At 36.3% G+C, this 27548-nt stretch overlaps 2 protein-coding genes across 3 annotated transcripts in view; both read right to left on the bottom strand.

Moving 5' to 3' along the window:
- LOC306871755 (citron rho-interacting kinase-like) overlaps window positions 1–27004 on the bottom strand; it is a 92605-nt gene extending 65601 nt beyond the window's left edge. For both annotated transcript variants that reach the window (XM_079419892.1, XM_079419891.1), the window contains exons 1-10: window positions 26881–27004; window positions 25628–25728; window positions 24697–24838; window positions 24441–24616; window positions 23116–23217; window positions 15299–15441; window positions 14788–14881; window positions 14377–14583; window positions 11456–11609; window positions 5833–6019 (exon numbers count right to left, since the gene is read on the bottom strand). In XM_079419892.1, the coding sequence (XP_079276018.1) occupies window positions 5833–6019; window positions 11456–11609; window positions 14377–14583; window positions 14788–14881; window positions 15299–15441; window positions 23116–23217; window positions 24441–24616; window positions 24697–24838; window positions 25628–25726 (1304 nt within the window). In that variant the 5' untranslated portion in view covers window positions 25727–25728; window positions 26881–27004. The remainder of the gene's footprint in view (window positions 1–5832; window positions 6020–11455; window positions 11610–14376; window positions 14584–14787; window positions 14882–15298; window positions 15442–23115; window positions 23218–24440; window positions 24617–24696; window positions 24839–25627; window positions 25729–26880) is intronic.
- The window catches only part of LOC306871772 (guanine nucleotide-binding protein G(I)/G(S)/G(O) subunit gamma-10-like), a 480959-nt gene that overhangs the window by 428678 nt on the left and 24733 nt on the right, over window positions 1–27548 (bottom strand). The window lies entirely within an intron of this gene.

The following is a 27548-nucleotide window of genomic DNA, read 5'->3' as shown; positions in this document are numbered from 1 at the left end:
CTTTTTAAAAAGTGAACAGCAGTAGTAAGTAGTAGTATTATGTACATTCTACTAAATAATAGTAATATAGCCTATTTCTGGCACACGGTCTTTAATAGGCTGAGTTAAACCGAACTTTTATTTTGACGGGTTGCCGTGAAGACTTTTAAAGTTCTGTGTGTGTATGATATGACGCTAGTTTTACTCAAATTAAATGGTAAAATGCTGGTAAAGTGCCTTTCAGATCAGTTCTGGAGATATTGTTGATGTATTTATGTCCTCATTGAGACGGCAGACGCTGAAATCACCGCGAGCGCCACATTAGTAAACACAACCGCACGTGCAGCACATTCACACAGAGACGCGCAGAACATGCAGGATTCATATTTAAATCCACTTTTGCGGCTTAATATTTACAGATACTAGTCCATATCGCGATTTGATTTAAGTGTAATGACCTACTTTTGATGAATTCATCCAAACTTTGACCAATTCCGTGACATTCCGCGTTAAACTGTAAATTCCGTGTTTATGACTGGATTCCGTGGCGTTCTCTGCATCGCGGAGATCATAGATCCCTACAGATAGCGCTCCTGCTGTGTTCTTTAACAACCAGAGCAGTCATCTTTCTATTCACTTCACTTTTGCTATTTAACCAGAGCGAAGGAGACGAGTGCGGTCACATGTGGTGCTGGTCCACGCGCCTTTGGAGAGAAGTGAAAGTGACAGCTCGGCTAGGTATCGGTGTATCGATACTTCGGGAAATTAATATTGGTACCGTTCAGATATTTCAGTATCGATATTTATCGAAATATCGATATTTTTGACAACACTAGTTGGTATAATGTCTGCTAGAATGTTAAAAAATGTTCAGTGTTAAATACGTGTTTTTAAAGTGATGTTTTGTATTAGTGTACCATGTTTAAAAATAATCATTTATTCCATGTAGTGTCCATTTCATTCATTTAACATTTAATGTTGGAGGCATCCAAGTTATTTGACATATTTAAACTTTTTTTTAAAGTAACGCTATAGTTACTTTATATGGTAATTGGTTACTTTTATAATGTTGTAACAGTTACTAATTGTGAGAAGTAACTAGTAACTAGGCTTATAACTAATTGCTTTTTTAAAGTAACTTGCCTAACACTGGTCACTACTATTGCACTACAATGCTGCTTCTGCCACCTCGTGACAATAGATTAGGTAGTCTGTCATCAATTACAGTAGCTCATTGGAAAAGGATTAATAAATGCTGCTGCCTGCCAGCTGCAATCACCAATAAAACGCTGTTCCATATTTTTTTGTATATCGTCATAAATATCGTTATCGTAAATATTCTAGAAATATTGTGATATAGTTTTGAGGCTATATCGCCCACCCCTACCTCGTGCAAAAAGGAACTATACTTTCCTGCCAAATACTTGGACAGACGGCTGAGAATTCATATTTGCTAAGCTCAATGAGAAGCATATTCATGATAACTGCAATGAAACCTCAAACCAGATTTAGTCGCAAACACTAGTATGTTTTTAAATCAGCATGCAAAAAAAAAACTAATCTACTCAAAGTGATCGGGCGGTTAAAACGTGTCTAACATATCAGCAGCCATCCATATATTAACAGAAGCATAGAAGAAAACCATCCTATCACTGTTTCCAGATCAGATACGGTCAGAATCATAAAGCACCGCATCAAAATACTTCAGATAGTCAGAGGGTTTGTTGAGGTGAAGCCGTGAAAACTCCCACTGGAACCGAAACACGATAACGTCGCTCGCGGTGTGAAATCACAGCTCTGAAATCCAGATGCCAGATAAAGTGCTCTAATACTTCACCCGGCCAACGATAATAATTCTATCATCATTTACAAACCATAAAGGTGCTTTAGGAGCCGAACAGCCCCTGGTCACTGTATGGAAAAACACTGTGTGAACAGAGAAATATCAACACGAGGGCAAGAGAATGAGGACAATATCTCATTATTGGACAAACTATTAGTTTACTGACAAACCAGCTAGTCTTTGAATTATCCAAGCTGCATCACCCAGACGAACCGTGAGTCACAGAGAGAAGAGGAAGCCACCTACTCTCGGCCGGTCATTATTACAGCAGTCAGGAAACTCTCCAATTAGAGCACTGACTCAACCGAAAAAACAAGCTGTCTCTCCAGAGATACTTCAGCATGGCATACATCATATCATTAATGCACTTTTACTACACAATGGGGTAAAATGTTAAATGCGACTAAAGAGTGCGCAGCGATCGCTGCTGTCTAACAGCAGAGCGTTTCACTTTGTTTTGGGAGTCAATTAGTTCTCCGAGACAAATGTTGGCTAATTTACTGTCAACGCTGACAGATATAGAGGCGGCTTAAATTTGTATTTCAGTTTCAAATCAATGGGATTAATATATTTGCATTTATGCATTAAGCAGATGAGAATTGGAGCAAAATTAAAATGAAATAAATGCAATCAAAAAACATTATAGTAATTAGAATTTGTTGCATTATGAAAATAAAAATTGTAATGAAAAAAAAACAACAACAACATTACAATAATGAGGGTTTTTGTATTATGGTAATGAGATTTGAAGTTTTACTCTACACAAGCACTCACAAAGATCTAGATCTATATATTTATGAAATTTACTAGCAATTTCTGTGTTTCTAAGCCTTTTTTCTTTAAAGAAAGCAAGGAACTCGTTGAATTAAATGTTAAAATTTGAAGTAGAAAGCCTGAAATTATTATTAATATTTTCTTGCAAAATGTACTCTGATAACCTTTGTTTTATCAACAAATAACTTTTTACAGCATATCTGCTGAAATTGATAAAACAAAATTGATATTCACTACAGAAAACTCAGGAATTCAACCAAGTTTGTTCATTGACCAACTGACGTGGAGAGAATTCAGCAAAACAGTCATTATTTGTGCAATTCTGTTTGGTGATGTTAGTAACAGAAATAACATGCTTCACCTTTAAAACTCCCTGATATTTCCATTCCTATGCACATTTCACCAGATATTTACCCAATTACTGTGACAGATCTTGTCTTGGTGAATCTGTTAATAAGGAAAGAGACACACAGCATCTTTGGCCTGACGGATCTATAGTGAGCAAGCACACAAAGGCGGCATGTGAGGGGAGTCCACACGTCACAATAGCGCCACTGCAACCCCATCAGACACGGCTGGACTGTAAATCAACAATCCTAAGGTACCTGAGATGTTTATCTATTGCACTGCCTGATCATGCGCTCGCCAGCTGTGCAGCACAAAAAGAATGCATGTTTATGAGAGAGATGTGCGGTACATGAATAACGGCACGTCAAGCGTGCTAAACAACACACCTACTGCAGCCACAATGCATGCATTTCTGAAGCGTGCATCAGTGAGGTTTACGACTGGTTTCGCTCATTACAGATGTTCTGTTTGCCTCGAGACGGATCCAGCGCTCTCATATCGCAGCGCATCTCCTGAGGTGTCAGTCCACCAATCAGCAGCTGCGCTTCTGCATTAACATTCCCACGCTCCTCTGCTGTTGCGTTCGGCGGATTTCATGGTGCTGGAAATGCTATATGAAGAAAACGGCAACAACATGACACATGGCTGGACAAATACGCATTTCAGGATTAGAGAGAGAAGAAGCGTATGAATGGATGGAGAGACTGAGGGGGAGCGTGGGAACAAAACTCACTCTGGTTACCATAGAAATACATTCTGGGTTCATTCTCATTCTGACTAACGTTATAAAGCTTCACCTCACCCTCTCTTTTTCCCTTTCCCTTCAGCTCCTGGGAAAAAAAACATGTTATTTATGGCTCATCTGGGATCAGATTCCTGACCGAGACCTTCACCTGATTCGACACATCATACTCACACTTGAACGCATTCAGAGACACAGGGAATCACTGGACAGCACGTCACACACACACACACACTCTCATTACTGTAATGCATCCAGATATTTTACTTTCGAATCACTCATTGCAATACAGTTATTGTGATTAAAATCAACAAATGAAAGCACAACCACTACCAATGATGTTTAAATACTTTACAATGCAATTTTTATTGCATTATATGCATGATGAGAACTGGGGTTGTCATCATGCATATAAAAAAAAAACAAAAAAAAAGAAATTATGTTAAAAAAACATTACAGTAATGAGAATTTATTTTACATTATGGTAAATGACAATTGAGGCGGATGAAAAAAATTACATTAAATATTAATGAAAAACATTACAGTAATGACAATTCAGTTGGCATTTTAGTAATGAGAATTGGGGGGGGAATTAAATAAAACTGAAAAAAAAGTTTTTTGTACAGTGATGAGAATTTTGTACATTATAGTAGGGCTGGGCGATATGGCAAAAAAAAAAAATTAAATTGATTTTTTTTTCAGAACGTTTGACCGATTCGTGATTTTCTACGATTTTTAACTAGTCAACTTGAAAATGTAACTACAACGTGATTCACCATGACGCAAACATGAAATATCAGTCAATGAAATGAAATATCATGAAATTAGTAGTTACAGGTTTTTTATTTGCTTGCACTGCTTTTCCACTGTTTTTTCTATGTAAACATGTTTCATGGGTTAATCATGTGCGCCGACATGCGGTTGGATCGTTCTTTTCTCTTTACTGTGATCATTGGCATATTGTCAAAGTGTCTAATTCTAACCTTTGGTAATATTTCTATTCAAAATCTCGATTCCTCGATTTCTAAAAAACTAAATCGTGGCAAAACATTAAATTCAAATTAATCAAAATCTGAAGAAAAAATAATAAAAAATAAAAATCACCCAGCCCTGCATTATAGTAATGAGAATTGAAAAAAAAACATTTAATTAACATTATAGCAATGAGAAATGTTTGCATTATGATAATGAGAATTGAGTAAAAAATTAAATTAAACAAGATTCTTTTTTACAGTGATGAGAATTTTTGCATTATAGCAAAGATGATTCAAGGAAAATTAAATAAAAAATATTATAGTAATAAGAATTGTTATTGTAATGATAAGTGGGAGAAGAAAAAAACTTATTAAATTTAAAAAGCTTTTTTAAATTATGGTAATAAGAACTGGGAGAAATTAAATATAAAATGGAAAAAATATATTACAGTAATGAGAATTATGTTTCCATTATAGCAATTAGAATTACAAAAAAATATTACAGTTTATGAGGTTTTTTTGCATTGTGGTATAAGAATGAGTAATGAGAAATACAGAAATGAGAATTATTTTTGCATTATAGTAATGAGAATTGGGGAAATTAGCTAAATTTTTGCATTATGGTAATGAGCATATGGTTTTCTTCTGCTTTTCCTGCTTTTCTTCTGATTCAGAGATGAAACACAACCCAGACATGTTCTTAACAGATTATTGTGAGATTCACCGATCAAAACAACCAACCACACGATCAGACGCAAATGCAAACCAAAACAACAGACTGAAGGCTGACCACATCGCAGCAAACACAGAGCCGATCACGTTACACAGTGTTTACGCACTGGCTTTCATTGTGCTTCAGATCATATCACACACATACAAACACACACACACGCCAGACGAGGGTTTCCCGTTCCCCTGCATGCACATGGCAACACATGCATGAGATATTCTGAGTCTCCGGATATAAAAACAGCGGCGCGCACACGCGGCTCCCTCTCATTCATCTTAAAGACATGTGAAGTGAGAGAACCGCAGCTTTCCCCGCACAAGCAATACCTCGCATTCAGCCACAATGTTGCCTGGTGACAGTCGCCGTAGTGATGTAGCCGTCTCCGCACCAATGGACCACCTGTGACTAGACTAGTAAAATCAGCATGTGTGTGTGTACTCACTCAGATTTGGCCAGTGCGCTCAGGGCCCGACTGAAGCACCACCCTACAAAGGGCAGGTCTCGTCCGTGGAAGCCTGAGCGAGGATGATCTCGCTGGGCAGCGGCCGCAGGGCGGGGGGGCCTCTCGGGCTCCTCGAAATTGGAGGTGTCATCCTCAGAACGCAGAGACGGAACGAACGGAGGGAGCACTGGAGGAGATGAGAGGAGAAAAGGTGGTTGGTGAGAAAAACAGACTGGAGAGAGAGAGAGCGAGAGAGAGAGAGACGGGGGTCTCAGTGATGAGACTGTAGCGCAATAACTCGCTCGCCCGCTCTCGCTCACTGCAGCAGTCTCAGCTAATCAGTGTGAGTCACAGCCAAAACCCGATGCGAGAATCGCGCACACACACACACACACAGAGGTGCATCCACACAAACAGCTGTATTGACACACACACACACACACACAGAGAGCTGCATCCGCACAAACAGCTGTATTGACACACACACACAGTATCTGCCGCTGGGGGTTTTTGTTCATACATTTATACAATTGGCTTTTTTTAAAAACAACAACAACAACAACAACAAATCACAGAAGGATCTAACAAACACGAGCACATCGACTGCAGGAGACACGTGATGATTTCAGCAAACGCTCAGAGCGGTTCATCAGCTCATCTGAATATGTTAATCATCTCAATAGAGTCGATTTATCTCAGGAAACTGACCAAATGACATTATGATAGCAATAACAAGCCTTTGAGCTGCAGGTCAGTTCAACATACAATCAATCATAATCACATCAGACGCACAGAAATAACAACTGTCTTTATTTTCATGCAGTAGCAGCCAAACAATATTAATTTTATAAGTGATCAAGATGTAGCCTATCTAGAGAGCAAGAAGATTGCAAATAAATGGGCAGTTTTTGTTGTCAACATGAATATTTCAGGTCAAAACATTTACATTTATATAAGCTAAAGTATGTTTTAGATGCTAAAACTAATAATTAAACGGTTTAACAAAAAAGGTAAAGTATGTACTATAGTATGTATATAAAGTAAGCACTTAGGGATAGGGTTAAGTATTTTTAATTAACTTTCGTAGCATTTTATTTTTCCCTGAATTCTACTTATAAAATGTTAGTACTGTACATTTAAGGTTTCTATGGCTTATAAATAAATCTTATATATATATATATATATACACACACTATTAGCAAATGTCATCTTCACTCAGTAACCGTACACAGCTGATCAACAACAGTGGGTCTGTTTCTTCCTTTTTTTTTCTGAATTTGTGAATGTGTACACACAATAGGGGTTCTTTTCATTACAGCAATTCTGTGCCCATCTCATCTTATCTAATTCTATTATACAAATACTGTCAGTATGTTGGCCACATTGGCCTGCTTCAGATTGCTCATTAGCCTTTGTCCTATTTTTAACTTGGTTTCTTGCAGCCACAAGAAAAATAAAACATCTTACAGTTGTGAGTTTGTGCATTATGTGCAATTAAAGACAAACTGGACACTACAATATAATACAATAAATAATCAACACAATGTCTTAGCTGTAGGGCTGTGTATTACTTTGCGATATTATGTTGCGATACTGTAAGCAAGGCAAAATATTGGGATATTTCTAATTTTAGGAATAGGATATAATTTTAGGAAAGAACACACCATCATATGCAAACCTTAGTAAAAATAAATAAATAAACTTAACCAGAACACAGTTTGCATTAATCAGTCCCAGTAACATTCAACGTTACTGAACCACTTTCTTTCCAGTACGAGTAAAGGTGGAAAAATAAAGTGCTCGCAGGATTCTTTAGTTAAATGTATAAAAAGTAAGCTTTTATAAACATACCATATTTTTAGACCCTGCTTTAAGTTTACAATTGTAACATACAATCAGAGGTTGTGTTAGACTTTAACATTGTCTGTTATTTTGACAGACAGGGTTGTAAAAAATTCCATCACAATCTATTATTACCCCTCATTTTAATTTTCATATTTACTTATAACAACATATTTAATAGTTCAAATTTTCATTTTTAATAATGAACCTACAGGATAAGCATATAGGCTTATGCATTTCTGTATTTACGAAGAGAACAGATGAACAGAGACTGTGCTTCACATGTTCAACACCGCAGTGACAGCAACTAAAAACAACTAAATATGCTAGGGCTGTGTAAAAAAAACAAAGACTTCTCGATTTATGAACAAATATTGATTCTTAAACCCCAATCCATTCTGTTTTCAGTTGATGAATGAACATATATAGTGCGCCTCCCATGGAATTACGTGTGGAATCGCCGAGACACTTCAGCTTTGTACACCGAAAGAGGAACTGGATCAATTCTTTCATCCTCCATTACTGGCAGCGAACTAACGCTAACATTAGTGGCGTGCCCTAATGCCAGTATTTCCTGTCACTGTTTAAGTTCAGAGATGATGACTGCTATCTAGCTGTCGGGATATAAACTCAAAACAAAACAACTGCCATGAATCTTGTATGAATTATTTTTTTTCTTTAAAGATCAATATTGCGTTTTTGATATATAATATCGCCACACAAAATATCGCAATACTACCATGTATCGATATTTTCTTACGCCCCTACTCAGCTCAACTCAATCGTCACTGAATTCACAAAAGTTACCTTTATTTAATGGTTTTAACAATAAATTGTGCTAAAGCAGCTTTACAGTATTAAATAGGAAAAATAGTATGTAATAATACAAAAGGACAACAGTAAACACTCAATTTCAATTAGAGTCCGAGATGATTCAGTGATGTCCTCGTCCAGCTCAGTTCAGTTCAAATAGTATCTGTGCAATCAAGTTGACGATATCGCTGGAAATTAAGTGATAATTTCAACTCACCTCACTGAACACACTCGTCACTAGGGCTGGGCAAATAAATCGATGCATCGCGAATTGAGAAATGATTCAGCATCGCGATCCTTTCTCGAGTTGATTCTGAGCTTAGTTTTGAACAGCAGATGGCGCTGCATGCTTTAGAAACAGCCGTACTCTGCTTGTTTCCAAATCTTTACACACACACTTGAACCTAAAATAATCATTCATAAAATAAATATAAAAAATAAAATAAAAACAAAGTGAATTACAAGTGTGTTCACAGTGGGCTGTGTTTACATTAATCTGGCGTCATAAAAGCATTCTGAGCCGAGGTGAGATTACAGACTCCGAACGCACAAGCACTCTTCTTCATCAGCATTTGAGTGTGCGGATTAAAAACTAGATTAGAGTGCCATCTGCTAGGGGTGTAACGATACACGTATTTGTATTGAACCGTTTGGTACGAGGCTTTCGGTTCGGTACGTATTACAAACTAGGGATGCACAATATTGGATTTTGCCGATATGCCGATTTTTTCAACTAATTTTGGCCGATACCAATGCCGATACCGATATAGTTCCTTTTGTTTGGAAACAACACCAAGTCTCTCCTGTGCAGAAATTATAAGATAAATATTTTTAATTTTGGTTAGTTTTTAACAAGAACTTATTTATTAGAATTAAATAAAAATGAATTAAGTTTTTTTTTAACAGTACAGTGAAGCTTTGAAAATAACTATAAATCAACTATTAAATCGCTGCATGTTTCCCCCCAGAAAGATGCAGTGTTAACCCTAACATTTTATTTTAAGATTTAACATTTGTAGATGGTCTAAAACAAAAGAGTTGTAATAATTCTAAAAATCTTTTAGAGCTCATGATTTGTTTAAAAAATAAAACATTACACAATGAATCAATCCACGAATCGATTCCTCATCGCAGCCCTACTCATCACTGAACTCACGCAACTCAATGAACTCAACTTATTGAACTCACCTTAGGGCTGCAACAACTAATCGATAAAATAATAATGAAAATCGACAACAATTCTCTAAATTAAGCTTTAAAAGTCAACATGTAGTGCACGTATTTTATGAGATGGGGATAACTGCGTGTAATTGTCTGAATATAAATATCAGACGCTTCATAGGCGCCTTTTAAAGGATAAAGAAATGACAGTAAAGACGACTAAACTAGGCTATATTCACTAGCCTATATACAGTGCTTAATTATTAAAACAAATTTATGTAAGGTTTTAAACTAATTGTGTAACGTTTGTGCCACTGCTGCTCTATATTGGTGATTACCAAAATAATTTTTTTTGCTTTCTATATTGGTTAGTCCTTCAATATGCATAAGCTCTTTAGTAACATAAGGCTATTTCTAATGCTACAATATAATTATTGTTTTTATCTAAGAAAGAAAAGCAGAAACAAAGTCTAGCGTTTTATACTGTTTTTTTTAAACAATTACAGTCAAAAAGGTACATAAACAATACCAGCAAGATTTTAAAATGTAGTTGTTTGTTTGTTATTTTCCCAATACATAACATTTTTATATTTAAATAATTTTTTGACAGATTCCTAAAATATTTGTGTTTTCTCTTTATTATGACAGGTGGTCTAATAAATTGTTAAGCACTGTATGTTTTCATAGCATTCAGTTGGCACGTTTGTTAGAAGGACATTGGACAGAATGTGAATGTTAAATGTCTTTTTCTCTTAAATGTTTTTTTATAGGGGCAAAAACAATTAAATAAATCCATTTTTTTTAAGAGAAAGAGAGAGAGAGAGAGAGAAAAAGAGAGAACAAATGCATAAAAAAATGGTATATATATATTTTTGTTCGAAATTGGTAAAAATACTGAGATTTTGTTTTAGCTATACCATCCAGCTCTAGTTGGAAAGAATCTTGATTCCTCATTACACCCTTTTAAATTAAACTAATTACAGACAAGTTGTTCATACAACTGCAGTTCAATGGTAAGATTCTGCAGGAACAAAATCCTGTAGGAAACTCTGCATGTGCAAGAGATGTTTCACGGTGTGTGTGTGTGTGTGTGTGCGCTTGTGTGGTGTGTTATCTCATTAATGTTTGGCTGTGTGACTATTTGAGCACTTCTCTCTGTGAGAACACCTGCACACTCCATAATCTGATTAATGCCACAGAAATCCACCCGCTGCCCCACCGGAAGAACACAAGTGTGTGTGTGTTTGTAAGTTAATGCATTATTAAACATATGGTGGCTTTTTATTTTCCCATAAACGTAGTTTGTTATCAGTGTGTGACTGCAAATGCTGTCATACGATATCAACTGCTTTTCCAGTGCTATACAGTATGCACATCACAACACATGCACTACTGCAATATGTTTACTGTGATAAAGAAGTACTAAATCTGTGATTCAAGATAATGCTCATGCTTCCCACCCCGAGCTAACAATCCTAAAGTCTTAAAGCAGATATAGAAGAAACTCTGAGCTTTACGCCACAGGCTTAATGAATTATATCAGATCATCTGTGTTTCACTTAAACCTGCAGAGCAATCTGTGCACTCAGACACATCCCAGCCCACTACAACAAATCCAGCAATTACACTAGAGAAGTAATCACTTTAAAGGGGACAGAAATAGCAGCAAGTCAGGCTAATGACTAATAGCTTGTAATTAACAGGTACATGGAAAAATTACGCTGCAGACGCATTGACGAGGCCTCTGATGGCAACGTGACTTTATTGTGCTTCAGAACGAATTAACTTTTAACTCCGAGCGTCTTACCGTGTCTCAGGTTTGTCCAGTCGACGGAGGAGAAGAACGGATGCGAGCGCAGGCCCTCGTATCCCAGACGCTCCCGCGATCCACATAACAAACTCTGCAGCAGGTCGACAAACTGAGCGCTGGCTTTGGGTTCCTCTGGAAACTTCAGAAAACGCTGGGTGCAAAACACAAGCAAGAGAACATCAATTTTTGTATGCAGAGTTGGGTGATAGAATTTTTTAATTAATATCAATTTCACTGCACTGACACTCACGGATAAGAACAAATTGAGCTGGACAGTAACTTGCAACACTGACACTGCTATTGAGCTGAAATGAACTGAATTGAGCTAAATAATGACACTATTGTCTTCTGTCCAGCTGCTTTTATAGATTAAACTGAATTGGTTTCATAACTGCTGAATTTTTACAACATTAACACTGTTATACTCCCGTTTATTAATGTGAAGCTGCTTTGAAACCATCGGTTTTTATAAAGCGCAATAGAAAAAAAAAATGTGATTTGTACAGTTTGTACAGTTAGGTCCATTTGGACACTGGCACAATTTTCATAATTTCGGCTCTGTATGCCACCAGAACAGAATTAAAAATAAAACAATCAAGATGAAATTGAAGTGCAGACTTTAAAGGCAGGGTAAGCGATTTCTGGAAGCCAATGTTGATATCTGAAATCACCAAAACAAACACGGCCCTATTTTGATAGCTCCGCCCCACATACATGTAGCCTGCGCAACCCAGGCAACGATTAGTTCTGTGAAACATAAGCTGCTTTTCTACCGAAATGACCTGGAACAATATGTCCCAGGAACTTTTTTCCCCCCAGACCTGAATGAATGAAGTACCGAGAAGATTAGGCAAATAGTCTGGTGACTTAACGTTAGGTCTGTGTGCGTTTCTCAATACCAAGTATGCAAATTTCAGACTTGCATCCTCGGTCGTTCGGACTTCACGAGTTAGACTCGGGAGTGTGAATCCCACGGAGGAACGATGCAAGTCCGGTAATTCTGCAAAGAGCAGCGTACTTGATAACATCAGTCAGCTCCCGGCTGCTGCAATCTTCCTCACTGTATTTACAGACAAAATATTTCAAACATTGCCTCTTTTCGTTTTCATTTAAACATTAATAGAACAGATTACCTGTTAGATTTACACAAAATGAATGATATCTTATGTTTATCCACTACAGAGACATCAGAGCCAGCGGCAAATGTCAGAAGGACTAGCCGAGGTTATGCTCCTCTCTTCGGGATACATGAGAGCTCACGGCTCCGAAATCGGGTGAAGCACATCTTCAAATAGGCGCTGTTTTTATAAATAAACCGCAGATTTGAGTTTTATACAACTACATTCTCGCCTGAAATACACGCGTCCAGTGTAGGCAGGCTTTAGTTGATCCGAAATCTACATGGGTACTACTTCTTGCCTTATCGTTCCGCAGTCGTTTTTTTATCCGCCATCTCTATCTTTTTGTCGCTCCGCTCGGCTGTTCACTGAACGCTCTCTCCTTCATATAACGAGTAGACACACCCCTTACTGCTGATTGGCTACAAGTTTGTTTTGGTACTCGGCCCCGACTCAGTTTTTGAAAAATTACACACCCTGCCTTTAAGCTTTAATTCATGGGGTTGGACAAAAATATAACATAAAATGCTTAGGAATTACAACCATTTTTATACACAGTCCCCCCATTTTCAGGGGCTCAAATGTAATTGTACAAATAAATATAATCCTAAATAAAATGTTCATTTTTAATATTTTGTTGAGAATCCTTTGCAAGCAATGACTGCCTTAAGTCTGAACTCATGGACATCAGTAGAGACTGGGTTTCTTCTTTGAGATGCTTTGCCAGGCCTTTACTGCAGCTGACTTCAGTTGTTGTTTGTTTGTGGCACTTTCTGCCTTTAGTTTAGTCTTCAGCGAGTGAAATGCTGCTCGATCGGGTTGAGATCAGGAGATTGATCCGGCTGCTTCTGTCTCATCATCACTAAACATCAGTAACTCAGAGCCACTGAAGCCATGCAGCTCATGATCACACTGCTCCGTGTTTCTCAGATGATGCTCTGTGCTTCGATCATGAGCTGCTCCAAGCCTTCTCCAGACTTCTTTCTTCCAGTCATTCTAGTGCAGGTTGATCTTAATTTCAGCTGTTCAAAGAATTCTTTTCCAGAAGTGGTCTGGCTTTTTAGATGTTTTTTTGGCAAAGTCTAGTCTGGCCTTGTTTGCAGCTTGAGGTGAAGCCTCTGTATTTGCTCTGGTGAAGTCTTCTCTTGATTGTAGACTCGTCTGCCTCCTAGAGTGTGTTCTTCTCTTGGCTGGATGTTGTTAAATGACACACTTAGAATCAGCTCCTGACCTTTTACCTGCTTAATTGATGTAGAAATAACGAAAGAATAGCCCACGCCTGTCCATGAAAAAGCTTTTGAGTCAACCGTCCAATTACTTATGCTCCCTTGAAAAAGGGGCATGGTACATATTAAAGAGCTGCAATTCCTTAACCTTTCCTCCAATTGTGCTGAGAATACCCTCAAATTAAAGCTCAGAGCAATACACTTTAAGCAATACTCATTATATAACTGTAACTTGAATATGTTTTGGTCAGCAGCTAAATTAAAAATTGTGCCTGTGTCCAAAAAAATAAGGATCTGACTGTATATATTGATATTTCTTAATATTCAGCATATTTCTTGATATTTATGTATTAACACTGAACTTATCAGGTGTACCTAATAAAGTGGCCGGTGAGTGTATGCATTATAAAACCACATATTTTTACAAAATTTGTGTAGCAAAATGAAAAAATTCTGGAATGCAAACAAATCAGTGAATCCGTGTTTTGAACCTACACATTAAAACAAATATTTTCTTGGAAGACAAATAGTGTAATTCAGACTGAGCTTTCAAACATCAAGCTGCTAGATTCACCTGAAAGTTCAGGATGTTGTTGATGGTTTTTGTGGACGTGCCGTCAGCGAAGGGTGATTTCATGTAGACCATTTCATAAGCAATGACGCCCAGGGACCACCAGTCGCTCTCGGGGCCGTAGCTGCACGTCGGCCCTCCATTGAGCGCGGACAGGATCTCAGGGGCCAGGAAGTCTTGAGTGCCCACCGGGAGTTTGGAGCAAGTCACCTGCCCCAGATAACAACACACCATTCAATTCATCTGTGTCCAAACTCTGACTGTTTAAAGTGGACATGAAACATGGTTACACCACATTTAAACACATTCAGCTGATATCAAACTCAGGGCGCACATGTTCGGTCCTCCCTGAACAAAACGAAAGGTTCCTCTCTGAATAACGTGATATCAGAAAGACATCTTCACACTCATTACCGTTCTGTTAGCGGTCAGTCTGGCTGCTGATCCAAAGTCGGCCAGTTTAATGTGACCCGTCCGGTCGATCAGAACGTTCTCTGGTTTAATATCTCTGACAAAAGAAATGAATGAGGACAAGAAACAAGAACGAGAGGATTAAGAACTTAATCCTTTGAATTTTCCCGTTCGTTTATAAAAGTTAAAATCAACTTTTATCAGGTAAACACATTTAGAATTTAGTCTCTCTTCCAAGAATAGACCAGAATAAGATAAAAATAAAAGAGATTATTTCTCTGTTGAGTCTATGAAATTAAAACTGAAGTGTAGCATGTGCTATTTATTAAAATTAACTTTCAGCAGGTAAAAAATTTACAATTCCTCTCTTCCAGGAAAAATAAAATAAAATACACACAAACCAACATGCACTCAGGTGCTTATACAAACATATGCTCAACAGAAAGAGAATGTCTAATACCTGTCTAGCAACAGAAAATAGTAAATCATGTTAATAGTGTGTGTTTTGTTGTACCTGTGCACGTATCCCATCTGATGGAGCGAGTGAATGGCCTGTACGAGCTCCGCCAGGTAAAACTGAGCCATAGACTCGTCTAACTGATCTTCATATCTGTTCATCAAAGCCATGAGGTCCCCGCCGGGCAGAAACTCCATCACCTGGACAGAACATGAACAGCATTTGATGCAATGGATTCAGTCAGAGTCAAAAACAGTGAAAAAAAAAAAAATCAACTCTCAAATTTTTTTGAACACTTAAAAAAAAAATTGTAAATATCATGGCATTAGATAGCAAAATACTAAACAAATGTGTTTTCTTCATCACTTTTGTATTTAATCAGCTAGGGTTTTGATTTTGAAACCTCTTTTACAAATGTTTTGTTTGTAAAGTGTGCATGTACAATCTTTATAAATGACACTTGTTTTGACATTTTATCCAATGCAATGACAGAAGTGCTTCTAACGAGCACATAACAGTTTACAGTAAGTGGGAAACTGAGCATCATGTGTACGACAGATCTCACAACGTGATCTTGCGTAATCATCACCTGTAAGTGAATCTATTACTGCACAAAACATCTCCGTCCGGTTGGTTTAATTAGCAGCCACTCGTCTCGATCACACATCCACATTCTAAATAAAAGCTTGTGATTACACCATTATCCTTCTAATTAGACAATTAGCTTAAAAACTGCATCTTGAGAGAGTGGCGTAATTTCACACCCAAAGAAAACAAGGAAAAACAGCAGAGAAAAGCCCAGAGAGAGCGGTGTGAATGCTGCAGGTATATGAATGAATGACTGCGTTTTTATTTATAGGCGCAGTATCTGCCACAATATCAGCCTCTAACCATACAAAAGGCTCAAATTAATTACTCTATAAAAGATCTGAACATGTAAACAGAGAGATTCCTGATGTATGAACCTCACAGACTCCAGCACAACAATGAATATATGCAATGAATGTAAACAGTTAATTATTTGGTGATTTTCAGCAGCGCTGCATCTCTAATTGAGTCTCGTCTGACTAATACATCAATAACACATTTTATAAGCAAATGCAAAATAGCCGGAGCCATTTTACTGGAATAGAACATGAAAGAGATCATAATCATTAAAATTATGTCCCGAAATTCCCAAGACATTACACAGCGACGTGAAGCATGTGAGGGGAAAACGGCTCGTTCTCTCATTAAAACACACTGCTTTAATTCTTCTACTAACAACGTCCAGTGCGTTTACATGCGACACACAGCAATTCTGTCATTTCTTTCCTTTATCTCGTCAACATTTCCACCACAGCTCAGACGATTTCTTTTATTTGATCACATTCTGTGGTGGAAAAGACATTCGAAGCATTTCTGGAATAAAACATTTCTTTGTCTTTCTGAGACTAATTTCATAGCATCTATGCATCCCAAATACACACACACACACAATAATTCTATAAATAGTGTCATTTGGCAAAAAGACTCATAATGATAATACTGTTTTCATCACACATCACCTATCATGTTCCTCAAGCTCTTCCTTGACAGTCATGTATCCTGGGTAAATAAGCACACTAACTTTTGATGAAACAAAACTGCTAGTAATGGTGAAAAAGACAGTCAAAATGCATAATACACACATTTTTCATAATGTCAGATATTAAATATTTTTTCATGCCACAAAATAATGTAAATTTATCTATAAAATTATAAATTGTATTTTATATATAAAAAAATTATTTGTCTTTTATAAACCATATATTATCATTCTAACATAAGATTTATATAATTATCTTTATTATATATCAAATGATAATATATTTGTATATTTAACATTATGAATATAAATTTAAAAACATTTTAAAATATTAATAATTTTATAAAAACATTTATAATTTTTGTCATATATATATATATACACATACACACACACTAAACATGACACTATTATTATAATTTTATATAATACAACTCTTATTATTCAGAATAAACACAATATTATAACAAATTGTTATTTATAATCTCAATTATCTAAATTTATTGAATTATCTGAAATTATGTTTTGTATATATAGTAAGAATAAAAATATTCAGTTATATAAATTATAATTAAATAATTTGTAATGTTAAATATTTATATAAACAATACAAAATAATTATAAAAATTGTTATAATTTTATATAACAAAATTCTTATTCATAATATTTATAAACAAAATTAATACATACAATTTTAATTAAATACTTTTTTACAATTATTATGAATAGAATTATATGCATACAAAAGCCAATGACATTAAAATTTAAATCTCACTTCCAGTTACACAAACAGAGTGACAGATTTCACCCTTTCTTTAAAATGTAATCTAACACACGGATCTCATAAACATCAAATACAACAAGCTCTTTTCCATCAAATCACACTTCAAACATGCACACACACACACATCGTTCTTCATCAGAAACTTCCCTCCACACTGTTGCTAAAGCTCAAACAGACTCCCCACGTGCTTCAGATGAGATCTGCCCCTGTGTGACGGCTCTAGGGCAAACCAGCACCACACAAACACAGAACGGTGCGTGAAAACACACATGTGCACGTACACATGCCCACACAAACACACATACACGAGAGAACATGAATGGAAAGCGCCGAATTCTAGCCCACGTATCCTAGCAACAAGCTAGCGAGGGTCTTTTCAGCGCATCGCTCGGTTAAAGACAGATTACTGTTTTTTTCCCCCCTCTTCTGCCGGGGGCGTTTGGAGCAAAGGAGGTGGCAGAAATAGAAAACTGTCTCTTTAGTCACTTCGAGCTTCATGCGTTTGCCCTCATGAGAAGCTGGAAAGCCTCCACCACACCCCACAAATATTGCATGGGGCGACAGGTAATCACTGTCTGTGCAATATTACACTAAAACACACATTAATGATACTGTAGCACTGATTCCAAACAGACCGTGTTGTAATTATAAGTGCTGTTTGCTAAAAATAGGGATTCCCTGAACATATAGTTGTAAAGATACAAGTATGTGAATGCAAACGCATCTACTAATATAGTTTCATACACTGATGATATAACTGCTGCAGATTAACTATGGAAATATGATTATCTCCACAACAATTTGAAGAGACACTTGCTGAGCAAATTAACACTAAAGCCTGACCAAATTCTCTAAAATGGAACAGTTGAATGTTTAGACAAAATATATTTTAAACATTTGAATAGATGCATTTGTTGAGCATTATATGATACACTAGGTTTTATGGCTCATATAGACTGATAGAGTAAGAATATGGAGGAAAAAACAGCTCAATTTTATTCTGAGATTTAGCAAAAATATGAATTTGTTGCAGATGCTAATATTTATGATGAAATTCTGATGCTTGTACTGTAAATCAGTGGGATCTTTATAACAGTACACCAGATACAAAATACAAATACAGACATAAAATGATCTAAATATCATTGATGATCAGATTTGAGACGCACTGATTTTACTAAAAAATGATTGATGGAGAATCAAGTAAAGCTGAGCTGCTTCAGTCCAGTAAGAGTTCATCTGGAGATATGACTGCAGTTATTCTGATGTTTACTTGATCAAATCAGTCAAGATTTAACAGCAGAAAGACACGAGAACCTCGAGCTTAGAATTGCTAAAAAAAAAAACCTCTAAACTATCAATCAGATGACAGAAGTCATGGAGTAGATTGAGTGAAACGGTGATCATGTAGAGCCTTAGAGATGTGCATAACAAATATGATACAGTAGCTTTATAGGAAATGGTCATTTTTGGGTGAACTATCCCCATCAGTTAAGTAAATCATAAGAACATTTTAAATGTTCATAGTCTGTTGCCTAAGGTGTTTATTTGGCCTAAAAATACAAACGCGGACATTATAGTCTTATCTGAATCCTGGCTTAATAAATCTATCCCAGAAAACGAAAGCTAAACAGCATGAACTATCAGCTTTAAATCTTTCTGTGCCCAAGACCCTTCAGCTCACTCTAGCTGGTTGCTATAGACCTCCTTCAGCGTGTAGCGGTGTTTTACATTCTATAATGGATTCATTGGCCTCTTTGAATTACAAGAAATTGATCGAAATGGGTGATTTTAATTTGAATTGGACTCATTCAATATCTGATGATTTTAAATGGCTCTGTGATAGTCGTAATCTTTTTCATTGGTAGATACACCCACTTGGCCTAATTTGAAATTCCCAGAAAAATCTACATTAACAGATCTTGTCTTTACAAACGCTCCGCATAAATATTCTTCAGCTTCTGGGCTAAGGCCAGACAAACACATTTAGATTCTGACTGGCTACATTTTAGGCAGCTTTGGAACAAATGTACAGTAGCGATTAGAAAGTCTAAATCCGACTACTTTCTTGATAAAACTAAAGTAAATCTGACAAATCCTAGGAAGTTGTGGAAGAATATTAAATTCCTAACCGGGACCAAAACATTTACAGAGCTTCACCCTTGTATATTGACAGACTCTACTAAAATTACAGATAAAAAGCAAACGCTTAATAGTTTTAACAGTCACTTTATTGCATCAGAGTCTTTATTTCTGATTTCTGACTTAGAATTTCTTGAAGCTGGACGTAATTTATGGACAAGAGAGTTTGTTTTCCAACAAATTACTCTCTCTGATGTTTGTTCTGCTTTAAAAGAATTAAACGCGAGTAAATCGCCAGGTCCTGATCATATTGCCCCTCTGTTTTTAAAACTAGCGGCTGATTTTATTTCTCCTCCGTTGACATATCTTTTTAATCTCTCGTTAATAACTAATACAATTCCTAAAATTTGGAAATCAGCATTTGTTGTTCCTCTGTCAAAAGGGGGTGATCTTTCTTCAATGGATAATTAAAGACCTATATCTGTATTCTAGTTAATAAACAGTTAACACAGTATTTAAATGACAACATCTTGTCTAGTAATCAGTCTGGTTTCCGTAAAGGACACAACACTACTACAGCCACCTTAAAAGTTATCGTGGAGTCCTTAGATAATAAACAACGCTGTGCATGTCTTTTTATTGACTTATCAAAGGCCTTCGATACTGTGGATCACAACATATTATTAGATAGGCTTAGATGGGTAGGACTATCAGAACATGTTATTTTATGGTTCACTGCTTACTTAAAGCGTAGAACCCAATGTGTCCAGGTGGAAGGTGTTCAGTCAGATCTTTTGGAGGTTGTCAAAGGAGTTCCACAAGGATCTGTGTTGGGACTATTATTATTTAGTATATATATATAAATTGCCTTGATTTTAATATTGATAAAGCAAGGTTCCATTTCTACGCAGATGATACTATTGTATACTGTTCAGCTCCCTCTAAGCAACAATCAGTGACTGCATTAAAGTCTGTTTTTGATATTATCCAAAACAGCTTTCGTGCTTTAAAGCTGGTTTTAAAATGTTGAAAAAATTAAACGTATTCTAGAACTTCTTTAGAGAATTCTATTGTTATTCAGACTTCTCAGGGGAGCCAAGTTACTTCAGTGTCAGAGTACAAATATCTGGGTATTATCATCGATAACAAATTGTGTTTTGGTTCACATATTAAGTATCTGATTAAAACATTAAAGTAGTAGTTAGGGTTTTATTTTAGAAATAAGTCATGTTTCCCATTTAAGGTGAGGAAAAAATTTGTGTCTGCTACATTTCTACCGATTCCCGATTATGGGGATGTGGTTTACCAGCATGCCTCCTCTCATCTTCTTTCTTCCTTGGATGCTTTGTACCACGGTGCTCTGAGATTTATAACCGATTGTAAATTTATAACGCATCACTGTGAATTATATGAAAGAGTTGCATGGCCTTCTTTGAGAATTCGGCGAAAAATGCACTGGCACTTGTTGATATATAAGGCAATTTTGAGTCATTTGCCAAATTATCTACATTGTTTTATACAAAGAACTTTGTTTGGAAATCATTCATTACGTTCTCAATAAAATTATAAATCTCTGTGTGCCCTTTGTCAGAACTGAGCTTGCTAAAACCTCTTTTAAATATTCTGCCGCCTCAGATTGGAACCTTCTCCAAAAGGAGATGAAGTTACAAAACTTGGTGTCTTAAAATAATTATAAGTCCTTACTATGTAATCTAGAGAGCAACTTAACGGTGTGTAATTGTTTTTAACTGGTTATATGTTGGTTTGTAATGTTTGTTGTAACTATGTTGTTTATTTGTATATGCAAACTCGGCTGCCTACCTTGGCCAGGACACTCCTGGAAAAGAGATTTTAATCTCACTGAGTCTTTTTTCAAGTGGCAGAGTGTTGCCAACGAACTTTACAGAACAGCATTGAGTTCATTTAACCAAATTTAATTACTGAAAATGTATTTTTACCTAAATTTGGATAACACTTATTTACTTTCATTGAAAATAGCTCATTTTGAAGAATCACTAATAAAATTCTGTCACATTTCCCAATTCAAATTGTTTGTTTCTGCCTCTGTATTGTTTGTTTTACTTGGATTATGCATTTGTCTTACGTTTTATGTATTCAAAAAGTGACCTTAAAGTATATATAAAAAAAATGTGTGTCTCATATATATATATATATATATATATATATATGTAAGTATTATTATTAACTGGTAGCCCCATAAATCCAGTTCAAGGAAGTTCTGATCCTCGTGCAGCATTCATTTTCATTTTCAAGTCTGATGATGCAAGAGCTGTTTTTAACATGAATGTCTCTCTCTACAGGAAATATTCTCTATAATTCTGAATCTAAACTTTGAAGTAAACTTCATGTCCTCATCTTCAGGTCAGACTGTAGCTCTACAGATGAAAGACGCAGACACGGTTTGTACGGAGCAGGGCGAGAACACTGTGAACATTTGCTGTATTGTCACCCGGCATGATCCATTAGAAACATCCATTAGAAAGACAGACAAAGCGCCGTGTTACGCCCCACCGCTGACACAAAGGGAGTTTTAGCTATATAAAGCAGCCGGATCATGTTTTTCTATCCTCTTAAAGGTGAAGTGCACATCATCCTAGTTTCATCTAACATGAAACAACACAAATTAAAACAATAAATCATTTGATATGTGCCACTCAAACTTCCTGTTGCATAAGGAAAATGCATCAACCCAAGAAAGATAACTGCACTTGTTAAACAGTACTTAAACAGCCTGACATGTCAACATCTCACACAGTCTTTTAAACAAACTCACACTATTAGGTGAGTTAGATTACTTAATCACAACATTTATTTTTGGCTAAATGAAAACATTTTCTGTATATGTGACCCTGGACCACAAACCCAGTGATAAGTGTCAATTTTTTGAGATTTCATAATCTGAAAGCTGAATAAATAAGATATGGTTTGTTAGGACAGGACAATATTTGGCTGAGATACAACTATTTGAAAATCTGGAATCTGCACTTGTCGGAAGGAGGGACTTTGTAGAAATCGAAGCGTTTGAGAGAGGCGGGGCATAGAGGACATACAATAATGTACAGTATTTGAAAAATAATGTGTTTTTTGAACAATAAAGCATGTCAACATATTCTGTTACACCAAATACACAAAATAATGATCTTTAAAAAAGCATCATATGACCCCTTTAAGACTGGTTTTGTGGTCCAGGGTCACATATAATTCCCATCCAAGAAGTTCAAGGAAGTTCTGATACTCATGCGGTTTCATTTACAGTAACTTGTGATTGGAAATGTGTTGCATCAGATGTCTTTGTTAAGTCAAACTTAAACTATTAGTTGGCTCAGATCACATAATCACACGTGAAATCATTATTCAGAGCAGAGGAAACTCCAGCAGCCTAGAGAAAATCTCCTACTCTGGGTTAAAGCAGTCACTCACCAGACAGACGTGGTCCTGGTCCTGGAAAGCGTGCTGGAGCTGAGGGATCCAGGGACTGGAGTTCAGGGTCAGGATGCTTCGCTCTCCCTCAAAGAACGGCACCTTCACAAGACAGAGAAGAATGTATTTTTAATGAGATCCTGATATACATGCAACAGATACTAGTTAACTCAATGAGCCATTTAGTGGATGCTTTTATGCATTTATTACGGTGAAAATCATCCTGGACTAACCTGAGATTGGATTTCTTGCTCAAGGACAGTGACTGCACTTAACACAGTTCATTCACTGAAGCACGTTGCGCACAAAAATAGCAAGAGCTAGCGGAAAACCAGGAGTGTTGGCTGGTGTTAAGGTACAGTCACATTATCGAAATTTTAAAGAAACTTAGTTTGCAGGCACAAAAGATTTATTGTCAGTAGTGTAACGATTTATGAAGAACAGCTCACATATGGTTTGTGTAAGATATTTTATTTTTGTTTAGTGCTCAGAAGAAAGTCCTAACCAGGTGAACTGTGACCAAGTAATTTAACAAATTACCAAGTAAATTGTCCACACTGAAAGTGCAATTACATCGGGACTCTATTTATTTATTTATTTTTTTAAATAAAAAGACATGAGTGGACATGCATAGGCAAAACAATAGATTTTTTAAAATCACCAATACATTTAATTTTCAGGATTTTTTTTTTAACCAAACGTTGTATAAAGATGATTCTCAACTATGTTATAACAGAATGATTTGATACACCATTTTTCTTTATGCAAAATGTGTGTAAAATGGCCATAAACGGGCTTTATCATTATATACAATGCATCTATAAAAGAACTCTATTTTTGCATATTAATGTGTTTTTGGGGCAACATGTAATGAAAAAAGAATAATGGGAGTAATAATTGACAAGATTTTTATAATAATATTTCATAGGAATATTGAAATATAATTTATTTCCCTATTCATTTGTTGTGTCTCCCAAAATGCGTAATAAACATGCTTTTAGTCCCGGTGTCCTCATATGAGGACATGTATGAAATTTGAAGACCAAGGAGAGGGAGTGATCGTCAAAAACTTTAGTATCTCAAAGGCTCTGTACAGGACATGCAGCCTGAAAACTGTGTCATGTATAGTCTCAGAGAAATCCACTAAAACAATGTCCTCATATGAGGATGCAGGGTCTTAGGAGGTTACGCAAACTAAATAAATTGACAAACTAGTCCAGATTGTTGAGTTGATGATGTTTTTTGGGGAGCAAAGCAAGGTTTTCACCACAGGTCACCTCTAGGTCAGGACGCAGTGTAACGCTTCAGGTTTGGAGGAGACTCACATTGTCCTGTGAACGCAGGCTGGTTTTGTCCATGATCTTCATGGCGTACACATCTCCTGTAGCTTTCTCCTTCACCACCTGCACCTCGGAGAACTGTCCCCTTCCCACGATGCCTCTCACCTCAAAATCCTTCTTACCAGGAAGCAGTTCCTGAACTTCAGCCACCACTTCAGAATCTGACACACACAAACGGTCACAATGCAACAAAAACAAGGACTAAATGGCTATTTGACTGATTCCATATCAAGGCGCTTACATTTATTGACAAAGTTAGCCACATGTTTGATCTTCATGTGCTCTGGTGTGGCGCACTCTTGATAGAGCAGCAGAAAAGCATCAATCAGAGTCTCTCTGGAAACTGCATTTACTCCTGTAGAGCCCGACCCGCTGCACTTTCCCTGAGAAACCACAAACATTCATTTTACAACAATTTATATAGAAATACTGTATGTCTTGCTGGAGCATGTAAATATTTTCTCACAAAATATAATGCACTTCATTGCATTTTTGCTTTAGAAAAACAGGAGAAGTAGTCTCGTATTCTCCCTTAATCAGCAGAAAAACACCACAAAGACGTGATTCCTGTCTGAATATGAGCCATATGGCAGTTATTTGTTCAATTCTCAGCCCTTTCCATTCATACATGAATGATTCAAGGCATTATTTTATGCCCAATCCTGATTATGCCACTCCTTTGCAGATTGTAAATTAAATCCTTTTCTATTCTAACATGACAGTGTCTCTGTGTATAAGACACGGTTCAAAAATACATGATTGATTGAGTCAGTGTGGAAGAACTTGACTGGTCTGCAGAAAGACAAGTCCTGATCCCAGCTGAACACCTCTGGTGTGACTTTATATGCAGACCTTGAGCCAAAAACTCATCACCAAACACCAATGACTTGAGTAGACACTATAAGGACAGAAGTGTTGGGACACCCCCTTCTTTAGAACAGAAGAAGGCACTAACACAACTGTGACAACAAAGATGAAAACATAATTCATGTATTTAAAAATTGTATTTCCATCTCTGTTGCAACAGTTTTGGACGTGTCTAAAATGTCAGTACCCTTACGTACAAGTCATTGGTGTTTGGTGATGAGTTTTTGGCTCAAGGTCTGCATATAAAGTCACACCAGAGGTGTTCAGCTGGGATCAGGACTTGGCTTTCTTCTTTTTGAGCTCACCTGCAGCAGCTGATTGAGTCGAGCGCAGCGGCTGGTGATGGAGTCGACAGCAGACAGATCTTTAACGCTGCCGTGGCCTCCATATTTAAACTTCAACATCACTGCAGGACAAACATGAGCAATACAGTCAAATACAACACACGTCACTGTCCGCAATGACTGTGTTCAAATACAAATCAGCTGCCTATCCAGACAGCAATTACGGGAATATGCCTATGTTGCCCAAACATGTTTTCTAAGTAGTTTCTTAAGACCTTTCAGAAAACCTAATTTAAAAGAAAAGTTTTCATGCCCCATTGACAGATTTGTTTCGTGTTTTAAGCGTAAATTAATTTTGCATCTCAATAAATGTATCTTGATTTAAGAATGTTTAAATATTTGTATTGGAAGACTACTGAGGAAGATAATTCAGTGCATGCAATGGCATGACTTTACGAATTTAAGCCTTGATGCTCCAATTTAAGACCTTTTTAAGGCTTTAATGTATGGAAGGGAGAATCAAGCAATTTTAGGACCCACAAAATCCTGAAAATCAGTCCATAAAACATGTGTGCCTATGCACATTTAAAAATGTGCACAATGTGAATAATTTATCAGCAACTTTGTAACTACATGTCAACTAGCAGTCATTAGAGTATTAGTAGACTGTCTGCTTAACATCTTCTAACGCTTTATTTTGATGGATCCACAACATACTGACTATTAGAAACTTTGCAAGTATATGTCAACTTATGTAAACCTACCCTACTGAGAGTTAGTAGACATGTAGATACAAAGTTACTTATAGTTAGTAGAATGTCTACAGTTAATTGGACTATCAAAATAAAGTGTTAAAATCTCAAATAGCAGTATAAAAACAAGGCTTCAATGAAACTAAAAGCTATATAAGTTACAACATAACATATACAGTCAATGACATGTCAAGCAGTGACATTTTAAGTTAATTTTAAACAAAACCTCTTTATTGTACAGTTTTATGTGGCCATATTAACTAAAAAAACAATGAAAAAAATATATTTAAAAAATTAATTTGCCACACGACAGGAATATTTAAAATGACCCATGTCACTATACAAACAGCCTTAGTATGTATTGAAAATAAATAATGAATCACTGATTAATGAAACTAATTAACATTAGCTAGTGTTAAAGCAGTTTGACACTTTCCCTCGTTATTTACCGTTGAGCTCATAACGGTCGCGTTTAACAAACACATTCAGCTCAGTCTGAAAGAAGATTAGATATATGCTCACCTGATGCTCATGTGAGAGAATCTGGAGCATTAAAGCAGAATTATTGTGGATTAATCGCGTCTAGATGAACATCTCTGACTGACTGACTGCTGTGTGGAAACGATCAACGCTTCCTGAGGAATTCAAATTTTGCGCGTTCGGCGCGAGCATTCATTGGTCGACGCATCAAAGTGACGTCACCGCGTTCGCCTAAGCGCCGCCCACCAGCATCATTGTCTGCGACACATCGCTTGCGTTTTGTTTAACACACCAATTTTTTCAATGTTTTAATGTAAAGATGTTATTTATTACTATTTCGATTCATAAGGTTTGGTCTGTGTAATGTTTGTATTATTACTACTATGTTTTGTAAATTATCTATTTTTTTTCATTTATTTATTTTGCATACATTTACTCCTTTTTTGTGTTTTTTCTTGTATGTTGTAGTCATTACATATGTTGCATTAATATAATTCTAAACACGTGATGGCTCAAAAGCTCACTGTTCAACAGGTAATGGATACAGCTCATTATTGCAAAATAAAAAAAATAGTTTGAGTATTTGAGATTTTCACACAAGTGCTGTTAAAAACTCTAAATGTAAAATTTTAAAATATTATTAAACTATAAAGATACACAATCTTTGAATATAAACATTAATATTGGCCATCAATATGTAGTAATAAACT

The sequence above is a fragment of the Barbus barbus genome (assembly GCF_936440315.1).
Source record: "Barbus barbus genome assembly, chromosome: 6".
Classification (NCBI taxonomy): Eukaryota; Metazoa; Chordata; class Actinopteri; order Cypriniformes; family Cyprinidae; genus Barbus; species Barbus barbus.
Note: the sequence above shows the minus strand (reverse complement) of the source record. Positions and strands in the feature narration are given on the sequence as shown.